The sequence below is a fragment of the Colletes gigas genome, unplaced genomic scaffold (assembly GCF_013123115.1).
Source record: "Colletes gigas isolate AHSC1104 unplaced genomic scaffold, ASM1312311v1 Colletes_gigas_Sc00008, whole genome shotgun sequence".
NCBI lineage: Eukaryota > Metazoa > Arthropoda > Insecta > Hymenoptera > Colletidae > Colletes > Colletes gigas.
The window spans coordinates 5,754,909-5,774,010 of record NW_025106637.1 but is presented as its reverse complement, the minus strand read 5'-3'; the positions used below and the strand labels follow the sequence as shown (position 1 = coordinate 5,774,010).

Here is a 19,102-nt window from a genome sequence, read left to right as displayed (position 1 = left end):
AAGCGAACGACGTCTGGGACGACGCTGAGGAATCCTGAACTCGTCTAGTTCCTGACGAAGAGATACCCAGAGAGTCGCGGACGCGTTTCGAGGATGCTTCGAGGGACGTTCACAATCTTAATTGAATCGGACGCGTGTTCGAAGAACTTCACGAAGAGCGCGTAAGAGGATTGCGAGCTTATCAACGGGTACAGTAATTTCTTTCATCGTGTCACCGACGTGGGATCTTCGACGTACTCGAACGAGGGGAAGCGAATTCAAATCGTTCTTATTTCTACTCGAACGGCCCTCGATTGAAATTTAACTCTTGGTCGCCCATTAACCACCGTCCAGAGATAATCGTCGAAAGAATTTTGGTGGTTTCGTAGCGCCCAATCTGTCCAGGAAATGTTCGTTCGAACCCATGAATGCTAAGTGGATCGCACACGGTTCCCCGTTTCACTTTACGCGCGTTGCATCGTGAAACTCGTCACGTTCTATAATAATAGATGCAAGGTCAGGCGATGCGTCCGCGCCAGAAACCTAGGTCGAACGAGCAGGAATAATAAAGCAGAAGGGAGGCGTCTTCGTGGAAGTTCCTTATCTCGGGGACGTTCATCTTCCACCCCGGAGCGGGGCCAGCGAAACAAAGACACTTAATATGTCTGGACACGTTATCGGAATATTAATATCCTTCCCTCTGTTGGCGGCTCCCTCGCCGAAGGAACACCCTGGTGACAATCGATCGTCCGAGGTGGAAACGTGGAACGAGAAAAATCGGCGTGCCACTTTGAATGTAAGGGGACACTTCCTGATGCTCGCCGGCGATAATTCTTCCCGACGTCGTGCGTCGTCGCTTCGGGAAGACGTCTCCTGGCTAGAGACGAGTCTTCAAATTTCAGTTTGTTTCACCACTGATCCATCCTCCGTGTCCTGTTTTATTTTCAAACTACAACACGAGCTGTTTCCGTCCGTCCGGACCCCGTGCATTATTCAAACTCGAAAGCTACTCGATTCATCTACTTTCTTCGGGCTTCCCCATCAATGATATTTTAAATTATTTCCAACTTGTTGCATACCGTTCTTCAGTTTCTCGTATGGACATAGTAAGCCATTGAACATGGGATTCCCCCGATCCGTGGCAACGAAAACGGCTCCTAGAGTTCGATCGATGCACTTTCCTCTGACGCTTCGGGCGATTCGGGCCGAAATTCACGGAATCCCGTTTTTTATCATCGTGCCAGCGATGAAAAGGTGAAGTCATGCAACTCGAGCTCGGCTGGTCGGCATCGTGGCATCTGCGTCAAAGAAAATTCATTGGCCCAGCAAAGGGCTTTTTAAGGACTCGCTGGGCGCACGACCCTCCGCTTTAATGTTGATTTTTTGACTTAACGCGACCGTGTCTAGCCCGGCTACCGTTCTCCTTTGCATCCTTATGAGGATTTCCATCCAGCTGCACGTGTGTCAACATCTTTCATCAGTCGTATCGCGATACATATGATAAATTATTTATAAACAGGGCCACGAGGATCTATCGAGACGTGGTCCGTTTACCGTTCCTTACAAACTGTGTTTGTTTTCCCTGTCCTTTGTCAGAACACGGAAGAAAGACCGAAGCATAATAGCACAATCTCAGAGACGGACAAAATTCTTATCTGTGAAAGTCTTATAGAAAATTTACAAGATTGAATCAGACAAATGCAAGGACCTTGTTTAAAGACTTTTCCATCTGCATACTGTGATATACTTAGGGCATACTCGTCCTACAACCTATTATTCTAAGACTTTTGCTTAACGATCTCCTCGGAGAGTACCGAGAGACTTCAATGCGTGTGCCTCCGTCGCGGGAGACTTCAATGCGTGGACGTTCGTCGCGAGAGATTTCAATGCGTCATATTCATTACCATTTTACGTACAGGTATCTCCCCAGTAGAAAATCTAGTAGTCAGGTCCCAAAAAATGAACAAAACTATTCTTTCCGTACCTTAAAAAGTATGTTTACTGAAACGATCGATGATCGAAAGTATCACGCGTTAATATTACAGAATATTGTCTTCTCCGTTGCTAAAATATAAATCTGTTATTCGCAAAACAAGATCATTTCTAACACGAGAATTAACATTTCGATAGATCTACGGCGAGATGGATCACTAGATTCACCGCGAAAATCTGTTCGAAGAATTATAATACGGTTTGCACGATCGAACGTGAACGCGAGACGGAAGAACAAGGTTTACCGTTATTAGTTACTGTAACAATTCCCCTGTGAACGGGTCAGATATTTGGTAACTCTTACTTAAGTAACGAAGTCCTCAGCTATATTCTAATCAGTACTTTTACGTGCAACTGAAATACACAGATATCTGCGTAATTGCAAATGCCGTTATCGTTCGTTTGTCCGTGCTCGAGCACTTTTCTAGACTCGCGGACCGGCCGAGTCTCATCCACGAAATAATCACGACTTCGAGCAAATGTTTCTCGAGCAGGATCGCCAGATTCGCGCCGATCAACGATACCACGATCCACGATCGGCGTACGTACATAGTCCCTTATGGTCCAACACGTATGACCGAGTTAATTCTCGCGGACAGCGGTTAATTGGATATTCGGAACGACGCCGAACTTTGAGGCGAAATCCAGCGTGGTCAGAGACGACGGCTGCCTGCTGGCCTCGTTGTTATTCGTCGAGTTCGCTTGTTCCGTGGTCTTGTCTTTCGGCCGATCTGCCACCTCGACCGACGTGTTCTCCTCCCTTTCCAGGTCCACGTAATAAACGTACCTCGCCGCGTAGCAGAGCAGCAGCATCTCGATTAGCATCAGGGCATTGTAGGTAACTGAAATCGGACAGGGGAAAGTTGACAGTGCGTGTTCTCTTTATCTCCGAGCGTATGGAAATGTTATCCGGCTCTAGCCAACTTGAAAAGACAGGTCGAGGCGGACAACTTTTTTTCATAATTTACGCGATTCCTTGCTCAAAGATCGAACAGTCTTTGAAAAGGGCATGGAAAACTTAAAGACTCAACGAAATAATTTCGCGTATGTATATTCATGACTCGTCGTACGCAAAGTGCGAGGAGATACAAAGGACCCGACGTCCACTTATTATATTTTTCTTCGAGTTGAGGTGAAAGGATTACCATTTGCATAGATTAGTGGCGTGATCGGCGGATTGCACGGGAACAGGCCCGTTAGCGGCAGAGCCCTCACAATTGCCGCCTGTAGCTTCGAAAACAACAGCACCAGTTGGGACACTATGGCCTTGCGGGGAAGTTTGGCCTCTGCAAAAATGACCGCGGGTCAGAAGCGTGTATATCCATTAACGCAACGGGGGCGAGGGACAACGGGGGCTTTCCAGAACCTTGGAAATTGCTTCCTGTCGCGCGTTGCTTGTGTGGTCCCTCGCAGTATAATTGCTACGCGTTTAGCTGACGGGATTCGGTTCCCCTTCCTGTTTCCCTTCCGAGCGGACGTTTTTCTCGTTTACGCGAACACAAATTCTCGAGTTTTCTGGCGTCCATCGAAGCATTTTATTTCACAAAATAGATAAAAAATTTATCAAGAAGACAAGTATCTTTGGAATTTTGAGAATCGAATAACTTGGGGCGAAAAATCGATTCCAGACGAATTCCAATCGCATTATTGGCATAAGCCCTCAGCGTGGCTGTCGAAGGACTACCGGCTATGGCCGAGGGAAACGCAGAAAATTGCTTTGCGGTCGCGTGTTTGGAATAATTTGGTACGTCGGGGCGCGGATAGCAGGAACAGATTATACGAGCAGATCCTTCCTCTTAATTAAGCATACGCGATTTTTACCTGGAGCGACTCTCTGCAGACTCTTCAGGGTAATGGTCAGACCGTATATTCCGAGAAAGATGCTGGCCACACACAACGGTTGGAGATACAAAGAGTATTGTTTCACGATGAGCGGGTCCTCGATCGACATGAACAGCAACGTGCAGAAAGTCAAGCCCTGAAATCGATCAGAATTAAATATAGAAAATGACAGAAAAACTGGCAATGCGTGTTGGAATTAGATGAACGGAAAAAGGCGGTTTTCCATCAAAGGGAGGGGGCTCTCTCGGAGTTAACGAGCGAAAAACACTTTCTACGCTGCAAGCAGGGGTCGAGGAAGCCAAAGTGGAAAAGAAGAAATAACCTGGATAATGGGAAGTTGCAGGACTACCAGCCTGAGCCAGGACAAATTGGCCTCGGTCATTTCAAGATCCGGAAAGGGCAGACAGGGCCAGCAGCAACACGGTCCGACTTTCAGCATTAATGGCGGCGACTTCGTGACCTTTTTTAGGCCTATGTGGACGAGTAGAAGATAAAGCCGGTACAGGGCTATAGTTAGAAAGATTTGAATCACCGTATCCGACAGCAACTGGGTCCTAGAAACGATCGAAGTAAAATGTCAGTACAGTTCCATCCAAGGATCGATCAAATTAAATATTTTGAAAAAGAAGCGCTCGAAACGTGGATGGAATTTTCGTGTCACTGTCTCGCCGTCGTCCCTGCTATCTGGGAAACCGATCAAAAATTTTGGACATCGGAAACGCAGGTGTGACACGGTCCAAAGGCCGAGATTATCGCGGGAAATCAAGATCATTAGTCGCGCTGGGCAGAGTTTCGTCGTGTATTTTCAGCGTCGTTAAAAACTGTCGCAAAGGGGTCCTTTGTCTCGTCTCGCCTTTTCCACCGTTCCCTAAGTGGATTTTCTGGTCGCTATTTTTCTGGTCTTTAACATTCACCTTCGAGTTTTATCACGTAACGTTATTCAATGTTTCCGCGTGAAACCTTGAAACTTTATTAACCGCGACTGTTTGTTAAAAAAAAAACTAAAACTGTTTTAACAATGATCTATATGCGAGACGTTGAAGTATGTTTTAATTGCACGGTGAACACAGGAATTTTCCGATTCCTGATGCTTGGATTCGTGAATTATGGGGCTCGAAATCGTTACCTTGGTATTCCCATAGCTGTTAGACAACAGACACTGACAACTGGATATACAGAGAGGATCATGATGCTGTTGGTCTTGTAAAAGTTCGACTCCTTTTGGTAGAAGATATTGTGGCAAGCGTCCACAGCAAAGTATAATGTCAGAGTCGAGAGTATCGCTCCGAAACTCAATAATCCTACACCAAACGCGTTCAAACCTGAAATACAATTTTATTTGTATAGAAATTAACATTACACATTGTGAGAATTTAAATGGATGAGTTAAGAATTGTTGTTAAAAATGATTCATCGACTGTTGATTAAAAGTGTTTCTGAAATAAATATTAACTATTTAGAATTTCAATCACCGCGGAGATAAGCGCGGTATTGTCCACAACTTCTGTAGCAGTTGTTTCAAGAGTATTGAATCACTACTGTTTGTTTATTTGGATCGCGATAAACGTGGTGAGAATTTTTATTAAGAAGAGGAAGAACAAAGTTGAACGTCCTAAGCACTCGACGTTGCTGTGTGTGAAGGTAGATTAGAATTCATAGAATATAATTCCCAGGAAGGGAATTAAAATTAAAATTAACCGGACTATAGACAATTGACTCTGTTCGTTCATTTTTCGAAACTAACATTACTGATTTTTCTTACGAAACCATTTCTTTTGCTGGTTTCTTGCGTCATACGGATTAAGAAACCCTGTATTAGAGAAACTCTGTGCAAGAAACCGTTTGACTCTTCATTTTTAACTGTTTCTTGTGTTTTAATATCAATTTACTCTATTCTCCAAAATTTGATAGACTTTAGGACACTCCAAATTCGATGATTTTTATATAATCGCATCAGAAGAGTATCTAACTCGACCTTAGTAATACGTCGTATAAGTTTGGCCTCGAACCAACAACCTGTACGTTTCTGCTTTTAATAATACTGAAAGCGTTCTTAATGCGATAAAAAACGATGGCGTCCAAGGTGTTGGACTTGGTGTGCTAAACCATTTTTATATCATCCCATTTGCGTTACGTATTGTGTTACGATCGGACCATTACGAGTATTCTCTCACCATTACTTCCCGGTCAATAAAAATGGAAAGTATCGTAATCGAGAAGAATTTCGAAATCATTTAGAAATAAATAAGTTCTTCGACAGTCCTCGGTGAGTTTGATTTACAGATATTTAACACACGTGACCGAGGCGTGCGTAAGAAACACGTCGATTATTTTAAAATTACTCGACGCACTTGCATGTCCGTTGCAATTGCATCGCGACGCCCTGTTCTTCTTGCAGAGAAGATTGCCTTGTCCAACTTTTACCGAGGACAAAATTCACCCTTGTGGGAAATTTATTCGAATCGATTCCCTTCGACTTGGGCTAATTTATGCGCAAGGTGAACGTCTCGTACTGTTATTAACTTTCGGATAAATTCGTTGAGCAAAACGAAAAAATTATTAATCCGACGATTTAAATCAGTCGACGTTTATTCTATGGTAGCGGTACTTTTTGTTTTGCTCGTTGGCGAATGGTTCCCTCCCGCCCCCGCTCGTTCGAAGCCTATCCTTAATGCAAATACGGAACCAGTTTCGACAGCTTGTTTCAACTTGAAAAAATTTAGAGAAAAAGAGACAAATATACGGTTCTCGTCCTCCCTTTCGGTCCGTCACGTGATTCGAAAGATGCTCGTTGTAGCTTGCACGATGTGATTTTCATATTCTGCGAAACACACGGTTGCTAATAATTAGTTCCTCTTCCTACGTCGAGTGATCTAGGAAAAGGACGTTTATTACTTTCGAGTTACGCAATGATCGTTGCCGAGGAAGTTTAACGCGTTTTGCTACGAATATACGGATAGCGCAACTTCGAGCAATACTTTCACCTACGCGAGCGCGTCTGCGCATGCCCCGTAGATCAGAGCACGCGAAGGGACCGATGTCAGACGGAATAAACAGTGTCGTTTGTCAACTTATCGAATACTTTGTCTATTCGACTACTTCCCGAATTTATTCGCGTTTCACGTAAATCGACAGTCGAATATTTGAAAGTTACGAAGAAAGTATTTCCGAGACGATACACATTGCGCAATACTGCCTTCGACAGGTTGCTGCACCTGTCTGTTTACCACAAATGCAACTGCAGAATCTAATATTATCGAAGGTTGAACAGTAACGTCCGTTAGTATCTGAATAGATATTTTCCAGTAAAATTTGTCGTTTCAACAGTACGTCACGTGCTCGGTGGTGTCCCAGAATGTTTCTCACTTTCTACTAATGCTAACTGCAGCGTCGATACGTAACGACCACAACAGCAAACACGGTACTTTCGACGAACAGTTTTGCAACCATTTATCGCAGAGAAAAGTGATTCACTGATTGGCAAAACACGAAGATTCTTAGAATACTTCAAGAATTACGAAATTATTTTATAATAATACTTTCTGTGAACATAATATCGATAGAATATCGGTCGAATTTGAGTGAAAAGAAATTCTACGCGAGAATAAATAATTTACTTACTTTCTAACTGTTCTATCGCCGAGGGAACGTAATGGTAGTCGCAGGTGAGATTCCTGAAGGAATTCCCCAGGTTCGTGATCTCGTCCGTCATCTTGGTCGCGTCGAAGCCCTCGATTTCGATCGTGTTCCTTCTTTCTCCGGCGGAATTCTGTCCAGCAGGGTTTGCAAGTCGGCGAAACGAACGTCGCGGTCTTGAGCGTTTTAAAAACGACGACAGAGCCGAGGCCCTCTCAGCCGGGAACAGTGAGAGTGTGTCCCCACTCAAGCTACCGCCGGATCACGATGTTGTAACGAATCGGTGAAAAAGAATCGGTATTGCCGCGATAAACCTTGTATCTCGTCGACGTTTGTCTTTTCCCCGGTTGGCACCCCCGTGCGACGATCGTTTTCGAATTTTTCTTGTTCCGGAGATACGAATATATATACAGATCTGCACGATCGCGGAAGAATCAACATTTACGGACGATCGTGTAGCCGGGAATGTTGATACCAGGAATTGTTTTGAACTCATGTGCATCGGTGTTCGCGTAGGTGAAAGTTTCCTCGGAAATAGAAGAATGTGTAAATTTGATTTGACGATAGCGAAGATCGATGCCGGACGATTAGAAAGGATTTTTTGTCAGGTGAGAAGATACGAAGATACGGAAACATGAAAAGACGTCGAAGTGTTGTTCAGAAAGGATTTTTGATGAATTGTAATAATAATTTGAATAAATTATGGAAATGAGAATATGGGAGTAGGTATACAGTATAATTGTTTGTGTAGAAAATATAATAATATAGGAAGGAAAAGTAAGTGTAAATATTTATTGATCTTGCATTGATATGGTAGAAATTCCTTTATGGTAACTCACCGATAAATGGAATATACCACCGCAGATGAGGTATACGAGTAGACCTTAGTAGATTTTAGCGATCAGTTGAGAGAATTATTCATTGAATTATCATTAATGGACAGACAGCTATAGTGTATTCATAAATACATGTGAGTTGACTATGAAAAGGATTGAAATTCATTTTTGTTTTCCTATAGAGATGAAGTTAGCAAGGGCGGTAGGTTCGATCCTCGGATCTGCTATACACGTACAATATAGCTTCACCCCTTTTTAAACGAAATAATTACTTGGTACAACTAAACTAGAAGATCGAAGTAACACTGCTTCCTTCTATCTTACTAGTTTAGTAATCTAGCTTCTAAAAATGTAAAATGGAGATCGATGGAACTTTGATTCCATCGATCTCCCTTCGGGTCTCCACTCGCAGCAACCTCCACGTGGTGAGACCTGGTAATCGGTGTCACGATATTCTTCGTGGATGACACCGAGCTAATGGCTGTGAATTTAGAATTGTTTCTTGATGTAAGAAACGAATTTAGATCTATAGCTAGGCAGGTGTTTGGTTGGGCATTATGTGAGGCAGGTTTTTTTATTTATTTCAAGACAAATTCTTTTGTAAATTCTTTTAACTCTCTTCGTTGGTTGTGCAGTTTTCATTGGTTGCAATTTCGTTTGTTTCTTCTTCGATCAACGATCGTTGATCACAGAAGATCTTTATTAATGGAAGGTGGTCCCATCAATACCCGTTATCCCGATCGCGGACAGTTAAATGGGCACCACTCTGCCTAATTCACTGTATATCTATATATATCAAGATGGCATATACGCCCAAGTTTGTCGTGGAATAGTTCGTTACCCCCAACGCTAGATGGCGCTTATTTACCGACCTTGTAGCCGTAATAAATTAGAACATATGTACGACTCTTTTGAATATCTGGAGAACTCTGAGTTTATTCTTATAACTACTTTTTCTTATAACAACCCTAACTTCAACCCTTTAATCGGTAAAGTAGAACTCAACCTCGCGACAGAAAACGCACCTGTCGCCACAACCTCAAGACCTCTGGTGCTAAAACGCCCAAGCTTGTCGAGAAATCCATCGCTTGATATATATAATTAATTGTCCGCGCTCGGGATAAGGAGCAAAGTAAACGGACAATTAAATGGTCATGTATGCAGTCACTTTATGTAGACACTACTACAGTTATTATAATAGTAAGAAACGTTAGACACTGTTTATTAATTAGACTGACGTACATATAGTCTCAAGTTAATGTGTATTATGCTTGACACGATTTGTTACAGTGTCAAGCTTATGTTAGCGGTGTGTTCTGACAGGAATAGGACTGTTTCTAGACATGTTTGGGCCTTTGGCGTTAATTGCGAAGCATTTATAAGTGATCTAAATTACCAAGTACTCTATTGTTATATGGTAGAAGGGTTGAGGAAGGGCTGATGTCTCAGAAACCTTTGACGCCCTACAGAAAAGTTGTCGAATACTTTATAATATAAGATATAAGTTAAGGAAGATATAATTACGAGTGTTGGTCGTTAATAATCTACGATGAAGTTGTATTTTTTGTTTCGTTTGGCAGCGCTGTCGCCTGGGGCAGCGATCCTTCCAGAGACAGGCAAATTGCGTTAACAGTTTTAGAGATGCTATCGATCAATTGCGATTCGATAGAGTCCTGATGCCCTAATAACAGAGCTCGCCTGAATTTCATTTCCTGGCATGTGCACGCGGCGATCGTGCACGATTTTCTCATCGCTTAGACGATAAGCATTGCACAACCACTTCCCGGCATTGAAGTCTCCGCGAATAGGATCTTAGGGTTCGACGCATTCGTACAGTGACATGAATGGTGCCCGAGGAAACAGTTAATTTAGCGATCTTTCTATAGATATTAATCAATCTTCTGTGTTACTTTTCAAATTCCGATACGTTCGAACGCGAATCTCATTTCACGGGGATCGGAGTATGGTTTCGAGACAACTATATGTTTAATCAATATCAAAAAATGCGTGATAATGAGGAGAGAAAGAAGTTGTACCCCTCCATTTGTTCCAACCACTCTGACTTCTCTGTTCGATGATTTCCTTTTAACACTCGGGCCATAAAATACCTCATAATTTTGTTTTCATAGTCTATCGAAATTTTCATTTAATTATTTTTAATATCAAACGCAAGTTAGTTATTTAATAGTTATTTGTTTTTACTGAATATTTACGATTAAATTTTACCAAACCAGAAATAAAATTATATTATTGGCAGTAATGAAAGTAAATGTTGACAAAAATTGAATCTCCATCGTGAATAAAATATGACAAGCCTCGTTTGGTTGAGACATCCTCTGCAATCCTCTCGCTAGATAAAAAACGATTTAAACGATGAATGCAGAATCAGAGAGAACGATTGTTCGATCATTATTGAATTCTTATTGAGAAAGGTCGCTGACTAGTCTTTCTCGCGACGTTAACGCGACCTCCAGATTGGAATGAGGCCAAAACGAAAATCAACGTCTCCCGGCGTAGGGTGAAAGTTGTTTTTGTCATTTCGATGTTCTAGATCATGATGGCTCCATGGCAGATTCTTCGTCGATTACGACACAATCTTAAATAACTTCCAAGCATTTCGGGCACGATCTATACTTTATTCGTCTCGTACAAATTAAATAAAACAAGAAATTCAATCAGTATCTCATGAAACAAAGCACAGAATACAATAATTATTTGCTTCTAATATATGGACAATTTTTAAGTACGTAAATCATAGTAGAATCATTATTTTTGATAGTATTTTATGTACAATATAAAAAATTGCTCTTTAACTAGAAAATATTGTAACATTCTTGCAATTCATGAGATTAAAGTAAACAACTTCCTACTTTGCACGGTAAATTGTAATAATTAATAAATTATCTCATGAAACAAAGCACAGAATGCAATTATTATTTGCTTCTAATATATGGACAATTTTTAAGTACGTAAATCATAGTAGAATCATTATTTTTGATAGTATTTTATGTACAATATAAAAAATTTGCTCTTTAACTAGAAAATATTGTTGTATTCTTGCAATTCGTGAGATTAAAGTAAACAATTTCCTACTTTGCACGGTAAATTGTAATAATTAATAAATTATCTCATGAAACAAAGCACAGAATGCAATTATTATTTGCTTCTAATATATGGACATTTTTTAAGTACGTAAATCATAGTAGAATTATTATTTTTGATAGTATTTTATGTACAACATAAAAAATTTGCTCTTTAACTAAAAAATATTGTTGTATTCTTGCAATTCATGAGATTAAAGTAAACAATTTCCTACTTTACACGGTAAATTGCAATAATTAATAAATTATCTCATGAAACAAAGCACAGAATGCAATTATTATTTGCTTCTAATATATGGACAATTTTTAAGTACGTAAATCATAGTAAAATTATTATTTTTGATAGTATTTTATGTACAATATAAAAAATTTGCTCTTTAACTAGAAAATATTGTTGTATTCTTGCAATTCGTGAGATTAAAGTAAACAACTTCCTACTTTGCACGGTAAATTGTAATAATTAATAAATTATCTCATGAAACAAAGCACAGAATGCAATTATTATTTGCTTCTAATATATAAACATTTTTTAAGTACGTAAATCATAGTAAAATTATTATTTTTGATAGTATTTTATGTACAATATAAAAAATTTGCTCTTTAACTAGAAAATATTGTTGTATTCTTGCAATTCGTGAGATTAAAGTAAACAACTTCCTACTTTGCACGGTAAATTGTAATAATTAATAAATTATCTCATGAAACAAAGCACAGAATGCAATTATTATTTGCTTCTAATATATAAACATTTTTTAAGTACGTAAATCATAGTAAAATTATTATTTTTGATAGTATTTTATGTACAATATAAAAAATTTGCTCTTTAACTAGAAAATATTGTTGTATTCTTGCAATTCGTGAGATTAAAGTAAACAACTTCCTACTTTGCACGGTAAATTGTAATAATTAATAAATTATCTCATGAAACAAAGCACAGAATGCAATAATTATTTCCTTCTATTATATAAACTTTTTTTAAGTACGTAAATCATAGTACAATTATTATTTTTCTACTTTATGTACAGTATAAAAAATTTGCTCTTCAACACTAGATTTACGGAATCCGTCAATTTGACGGATGTCTGGTTCCATATTTAAAATTGCAGATCACTTAAATACTATTTTTTAGCAACTTACGTTGAATTTGATCGATGCACTGGCACGAATACATATTCTAATTAAAAGAAAAATCGTATTTTTAGGTAATCAATGAGGTATCAATAAATATACGTGCGATCAATGCCTGTAAATCTAGTGTTAAACATTTCTGGGGGGCTGGTGGCATGTGATTAGAGCGTAGGGGCATTCTATTTCGCGAAATTTTCAACCGCGATGAGAGGAGACTGCCCACGAGCCTCCTTTTAACGTTTACCAGCTTTGGTAAGCGTTACGTGAGACTGGTCAGCGTGTTCCACTCGTATTTCTCACGTAACTGGATGCTGCGTCGGATGGATGAGGCGCGTAGCTCATCCTTTCGCCGGTTCTCATCGTGGAATCGAGGCGATTTACGACAAAGTCAGCTGTGGCGTTGCTTTCACGCAGAAAACGGTACCGTTCCCGTGCAACGACATAACCGAATGGAATGCCCAGTGAAATGTTTATCGATGTCCCTTGCATCAGCGATGCACGGTGAACTCGATTACAGTCGCTTTACACGAAAGTAAAAGTTTGCACAAAACGGTCTGCAACGTTTCGCTGTACTATTCAGACTTTCAAAACGTTTTTCGTCACTTCCATTATTGTAACCCTCCGCGTCTAAACGGCGGGAATCGCTCGTCGAATTTTTCTGCAATCGAACAGAACCGTCCATTTTATTATATGAATGAAAACCCATTGGTGCAGGAGAGAAAATATAATTAAAAATAAAAACATTCATAACTGGTTCAATATCGACTCGTTGAAGACTTTGTTTTCTACATTTGTTTAATAATATTTAGAATCGAATTAAAATAAAATTTCTCTGCCCGTATGAACGGTATAAAATAGAGAATATACAGTGTACACAACAAACAATTATAGAGTTTCTTCTGTCATTTATACACTCCCGTTTTCACTCAGCAATTATGCATTTTCGTAACACGTGATGAATAAACATTCCAATCGCGCTTATTAACATTGTCTTCGCATTATCCTTCGCTTCTTGTGCCTCTTTTGCCGCTTTGATAAACGATGTCCTGCGTGACCAGCATCCTTGAGCCTTTTTTTTTTTCTCGTTACACGTGCTCCGTGAGTCACTATTTTCCAGTCGAATTGCTCCTTTCGCTTCTAACGGTACGATTTTCTCTTTCGATTCTGCCCTTTTTAATTTGAAGCACATTGTATCTCACCTACTTCGTCCAACCGGCTGATCCTCGTGCCTGAAATGACAACTACGTTCCATTACAACAATTACATAACAAATAAGTCGGTTTCAAAGTGATTGTAAAGTTGCAATCGTAAAATGAATAATACACGAATGCAAGCATTGCTTTTTCAATTTAAAATTCAATTTAGAATTGGTGGAATGTAAGATAACAAATCCATTCAAATCTTTGTGCTTTTCTCTTGCTTTTAAGTAGTAAATACTGCAGATAACTGTACGTTATAAAATAATTTTTTATAACGTAAAAAAAGCACGAAATTTCTCTTTAGAATCCATGGGAGTTTCATAAAAAATTAGATATGGATTCATGGATATTTTTAACGAGTTAAACGTTGTCTATCAATTATAATTTCCTCCATAATATAGAACATAATCTTGAATAAAAATCTCAGTTTTGTGACAACCGACTCGAATAAGAATTCACTCAAAAATTCTCGACGTTCACTTTTACTCCTCATTGCTTGTGAAAAACTTTGTAACATCGTGAAAATAAACACGTGCAAGCAGCAGGAGTCTATGGTGAACATGGATGCACCCGATTAAGAGCAGACCAGCGATCGTTGGACGTAGAACTGCAAGTCAGTCCCCAAGAAAGGTGTTTCGCGATCGATCTAGCCAATGGGTTAATCGTTGAGTCGAAGAAGAAAAGATCCGAGACAGGGGATAGAGTAATGCCTGAATAATTATCACAGTGAAGAAAAAATGGAGAAAAATTAAATAGAAGTCAGTCCCCAAGAATGGACTAGCCACTGAGTAATGACTGAATAATTATCACTAGACTGCGGATCTTTATGCAAATTCAAATTTTTATTAATAGAATTAATGAAACGGAAGCTTCGCAGAGAGCTGTCTCAACCCCTAAATATAATAATTCGTATCTTACTTTAAGTATTTCTTATATTTTTGTATATTAAATGCAATCTGTAGTTTTTTGAGGATTAAAATTTCCCATAAATGCATAAACATCCGCAGTCTAATTGTCACAGTGAAGAAAAAATGGAGAAAAATTAAATAGAAGTCAGCCCCCAAGAAAGGACTAGCCATTGGGCTAATTGTTGAGTTGAAGAATTAAAGATCCGAGACAAGAGATAGAGTAATGGCTAAATAATCATCATAGTAAAGAATAAATGTAGAAAAATGAAATAGAAGTCAGTCTCCAAGAAAGGACTAGCCAATGGACTAATTGTTGAGTTGAAGAATTAAAGATTCGAGACAGGAGATAGAGTAATGCCTGAATAATTATCACAGTGAAGAAAAAATGGAGAAAAATTAAATAGAAGTCAGTCCCCAAGAATGGACTAGCCACTGAGTAATGACTGAATAATTATCACTAGACTGCGGATCTTTATGCAAATTCAAATTTTTATTAATAGAATTAATGAAACGGAAGCTTCGCAGAGAGCTGTCTCAACCCCTAAATATAATAATTGGTATCTTACTTTAAGTATTTCTTATATTTTTGCATATTAAATGCAATCTGTAGTTTTTTGAGGATTAAAATTTCCCATAAATGCATAAACATCCGCAGTCTAATTGTCACAGTGAAGAAAAAATGGAGAAAAATTAAATAGAAGTCAGTCGCCAAGAAAGGACTAGCCATTGGGCTAATTGTTGAGTTGAAGAATTAAAGATTCGAGACAGGAGATAGAGTAATGGCTAAATAATCATCACAGTAAAGAAAAAATGGAGAAAAATTAAATAGAAGTCAGTCCCCAAGAACTAGTCAATGAGTAATGGCTGAATAGTTATCACAGTGAAGAAAAACTGTAGAAAAATTAAATAGAAGTCAGTCCCCAAGAATTAGCCAATGAGTAATGGCTGAATAGTTATCACAGTGCAGAAAAACTGTAGAAAAATTAAATAGAAGTCAGTCCCCAAGAACTAGCCAATGAGTAATGGCTGAATAGTTATCACAGTGCAGAAAAAATGTAGAAAAATGAAATAGATCACAGAGAAACGCGGTGGCGTTGAAAAAAAAGAAGACAAAATCGCGTATAGTAACAAAACGATAAGAAGATGCAGGCGAGAGGTAGAAACGGAGCAAGAAGAAAGGATGAAAGTCGAAGAAAGGAGAAAGGTGAGGCACGTGTGCAGAACGGAGGCAATGTCATCGAACTTACATAATCTGTCCTCTTTCTTCAATTACACGTACCCGGTGTATCAATGCAGGCGTAGGTACATTTGGGTCGTGCATACCGGTATTCCGAGAGACCTTTGCTCCTCTGACGGATATGGAAGATGAAAATGATGCCGGAGGACACCGGTTCTGGCGTGGCTGTTTGCTTTCGACGCGAACCGTTTTTTGCGCGATGAAGTTATTTTCGGTAGTCGAGGCCGATTGGGGCTTGTAACGCTTTGAATTTAGAATAGGGTTGCGTAAAAACTATTGCACTCACGACGACGACTCTTATAGAAATATTTAACTCTTTGCGGCGCAGGATATCAGATAATAAAATAGACCCATGTTGTATAGAAATTCTATTAATAAAGGTAAAACAATGTTAAAACATAAAAAAAGATTGTCGCAATAAACCTTCTGCTTGCAACACTTGATGAACCTGTTATTGGCATGTTGAATGTTGTCAACACAAGTGGATACATTTGTAACATTTGTTGAAGATATTACCAACTACTTTATGTAAATAAGACGAAATATAAACCTATAGGCAAGTAGCTATTGCAATATTTCGAGGTGGGACTAAAAATGTCCCACCATGCATTACAATGCATCAAAAAGATGGGGCATTTTTAATCCCAGCGTGCTTCAAAGAGTTAAGATAGTATAGAGTTATAGATATTTCAAGGAATATTTAAAAAAAATGGAGATTTAGTCTTTTTTTGAACCAGAATTACAGCCCGACCCATTCACTATAATCGCCCTGTACAAGTAAGTCCCGGAGCGCCATAATGGCGTACAATAAAGTGTCCAGAACAACTGCAACGATCGTGGGACGCGTTAAAGCGCGCGTTGCCGCCCGTTTCGGCGCTAAGATTTTTATTTTGCAAGAGTCGATCAGAAAACGAGATACACGGCGGACGTGAGAGGATGTGAAAGAGATTGAAAGGAAATCGATGTCGATGCACGCAATAGTGCTCCATTAACCATGCTCAATATGTTGCTACTACGGGGGCCCCTCGACGCTTCGCGTTTATCGGTCCTGCTCTACTTTCCATTTTAATTGCAAGCATCGGGACTTTCTGATGGAATTTGATACCTGAAAACTCGCGTCGAACGCGACACCGGCTGCAAATCGAAAGACAGTGCCCGCAAATAACGTGGGTGGTGTTTTAATCTCGCTGCCATCGTTAATTTATGCGGGAGAGACCTTGTTGCACGGATAGATTCAATATTTACTGCTTGCGTTGTGCAATCGTAAGAAACACTGGAAGATCCTCTGTCTCTGTGCAAGGAAAAGAAGAAATTTCTTGCCGTTCCAATTGCACTGAATTGAAACTGAGGCTTGTTGCTTGTGTAGGAGCAGTTTTCACAATATTCAACTAAAATAAAAAATAAAAGGAATGCACTAAAGCTTGGGGAGTAAATTTAAACGTATTCGTAAATGATTTTGAACAAATTTTTATGTTAATTATAAAATAACCAGTGAAAATTCGAAGCAGTTGGTTTTAAAAGCAATCGATACTTTTATTTATGTTTTTCATGCTAACAAATTTGAGGAAGTATCGAGAGTGTTTGAAGGATTGAGAAAAACGTCTTCGAAAGTTTTACGTGACTTGGATCGCGCTGAAACGAGCCGCTCGATCGACAAGAGACTAACGAAACACACTCAATTTCGTTTTCACTTTACCCGCTCCCCGAGTTCTTAATACGAAGCACAATAACGAGTTTAGAGTGGGTGGCGGAGTCACTACCTGAGAGAAAATTATGCGATGTCGGCCAAGTGGAGGGAACGCCTGCGGCGGTTTCGGTTAGAGCTTTGTATCACCGCCAATTCCCCGAAAATTGACTTAAATTCTCTTGCATGGCATTGGTGGAAGATCGATCTTTCAGAAAAAAAAATGGAAAAAAGAATCTTTTACGAATAAAAACGAAATAAAAATTAAAAACGTCTACGTTAAGAATCTTTGGTAGAAAACAAAATCTAATTCAACGCAGTTAAATGTGAGAAATATTTGATGTTTGTTTTTTTTTATTTGAACATTCTCAAAAGACTGGGTTAATTGCTTTAACTATTACGGTCACAAAATAGTTTATAAAAGATTCATTTTTTCGGTACTGTATCGTTTTACTTTCATAATCAATTAAAAACTCAGCTCACCTTTTATAATCCTCGAGAATCAAGTTTTCCAATTTTCTATCCTTTCGATCTTGAATTACTATGTTCATAGTGACAAAGATTGGATATACACACAGGATTCTCTTTTCAAGAATGTTAGATGGACACTTTTCTTGTCAAATAGCGTCGTATTGTTGTTTTAAGCGTTAATATACTCGGGCATGGCTCATGAAGTTTCAGATAAGAAAACTATTTCAATGTTTCAACGAGAACAGGGGCTCGTCTAGGCTGGGGAATACATTAGCTTGGAAAGATCACGTATTACTTCACCAGTTCCTCATAAGATCGTTTCACGTACAGTCGATGTAATAAAACTATCTTTATTTATACATTTTTACTGCAAACTTTGCAAGTTTTCATATGCATGATACAAGGGGCGCAATATTGAGCATCGATGTCACTCAATTTTTGGAGAAACGTTTCCAGAAGAGTAGAACTATGGGAAGCAATTGTGTGGAGGGGAAGAACATCTAGGGGACTCGTTTGTCTCACTTTTAATTGCTAAATGAATCGTTAAGGAGCAAGGAGAGCCAATGATGGAATAAAAATACAGACATCGGTTAACAGAAGACAATCAAGTTACTTTTATTGACTTTTCTAAGACAAGTGTTAAGTCATGGAGTTTACAATCGTCTGAAATCAAAGTTTCGATCTCGTAAGAAATGTCAGTTTTTAAATTCGTGTCAGCAAAAAAATGAAAAGTTCCATATTGAATTTCACGTGTCAGGAGCATCTAGAACCGCTATAATGTAGGAAGACTATACTGGTTATGGTTATTATCAGTTTACACGTATACTAGCCATTTTTCTATTGAAAGCCCTTATCAGGGAAAGTCTGTAAACGATGGAAGCCATGAAAGGACACGTAACTAGCCGTGATCGCCGAATTTCCACGTAGTCGCGATCGAGATTCCAGCTCTGTAGGGATGACTCGCGGGGCAGGTGAGAGGTGGAAAGCGAAAAGAAAGGTAAGAGGGACCCGTGATCCCTTCCACGGGTCGAAAAGGCCGAGAAGAAGACTCGGGAGGTGATCGTTGTGCTCGCAGTGCATCGGCTGCTC

The 19,102-nt window shown here is 39.3% G+C and overlaps 1 protein-coding gene across 1 annotated transcript; it reads right to left on the bottom strand.

The window, feature by feature from the left end:
- Positions 1-2,553: 2,553 nt before the first annotated feature.
- On the bottom strand, positions 2,554-7,525 carry LOC122396992. The gene is made up of 6 exons (XM_043395791.1): positions 7,435-7,525; positions 4,940-5,135; positions 4,136-4,367; positions 3,793-3,949; positions 3,117-3,257; positions 2,554-2,813 (listed from the first exon to the last, which is right to left on the bottom strand). Exons 1-6 carry the CDS (start codon positions 7,523-7,525, stop codon positions 2,554-2,556), a joined length of 1,077 nt encoding a protein of 358 aa, XP_043251726.1.
- Between the last annotated feature and the right edge of the window lie 11,577 nt (positions 7,526-19,102).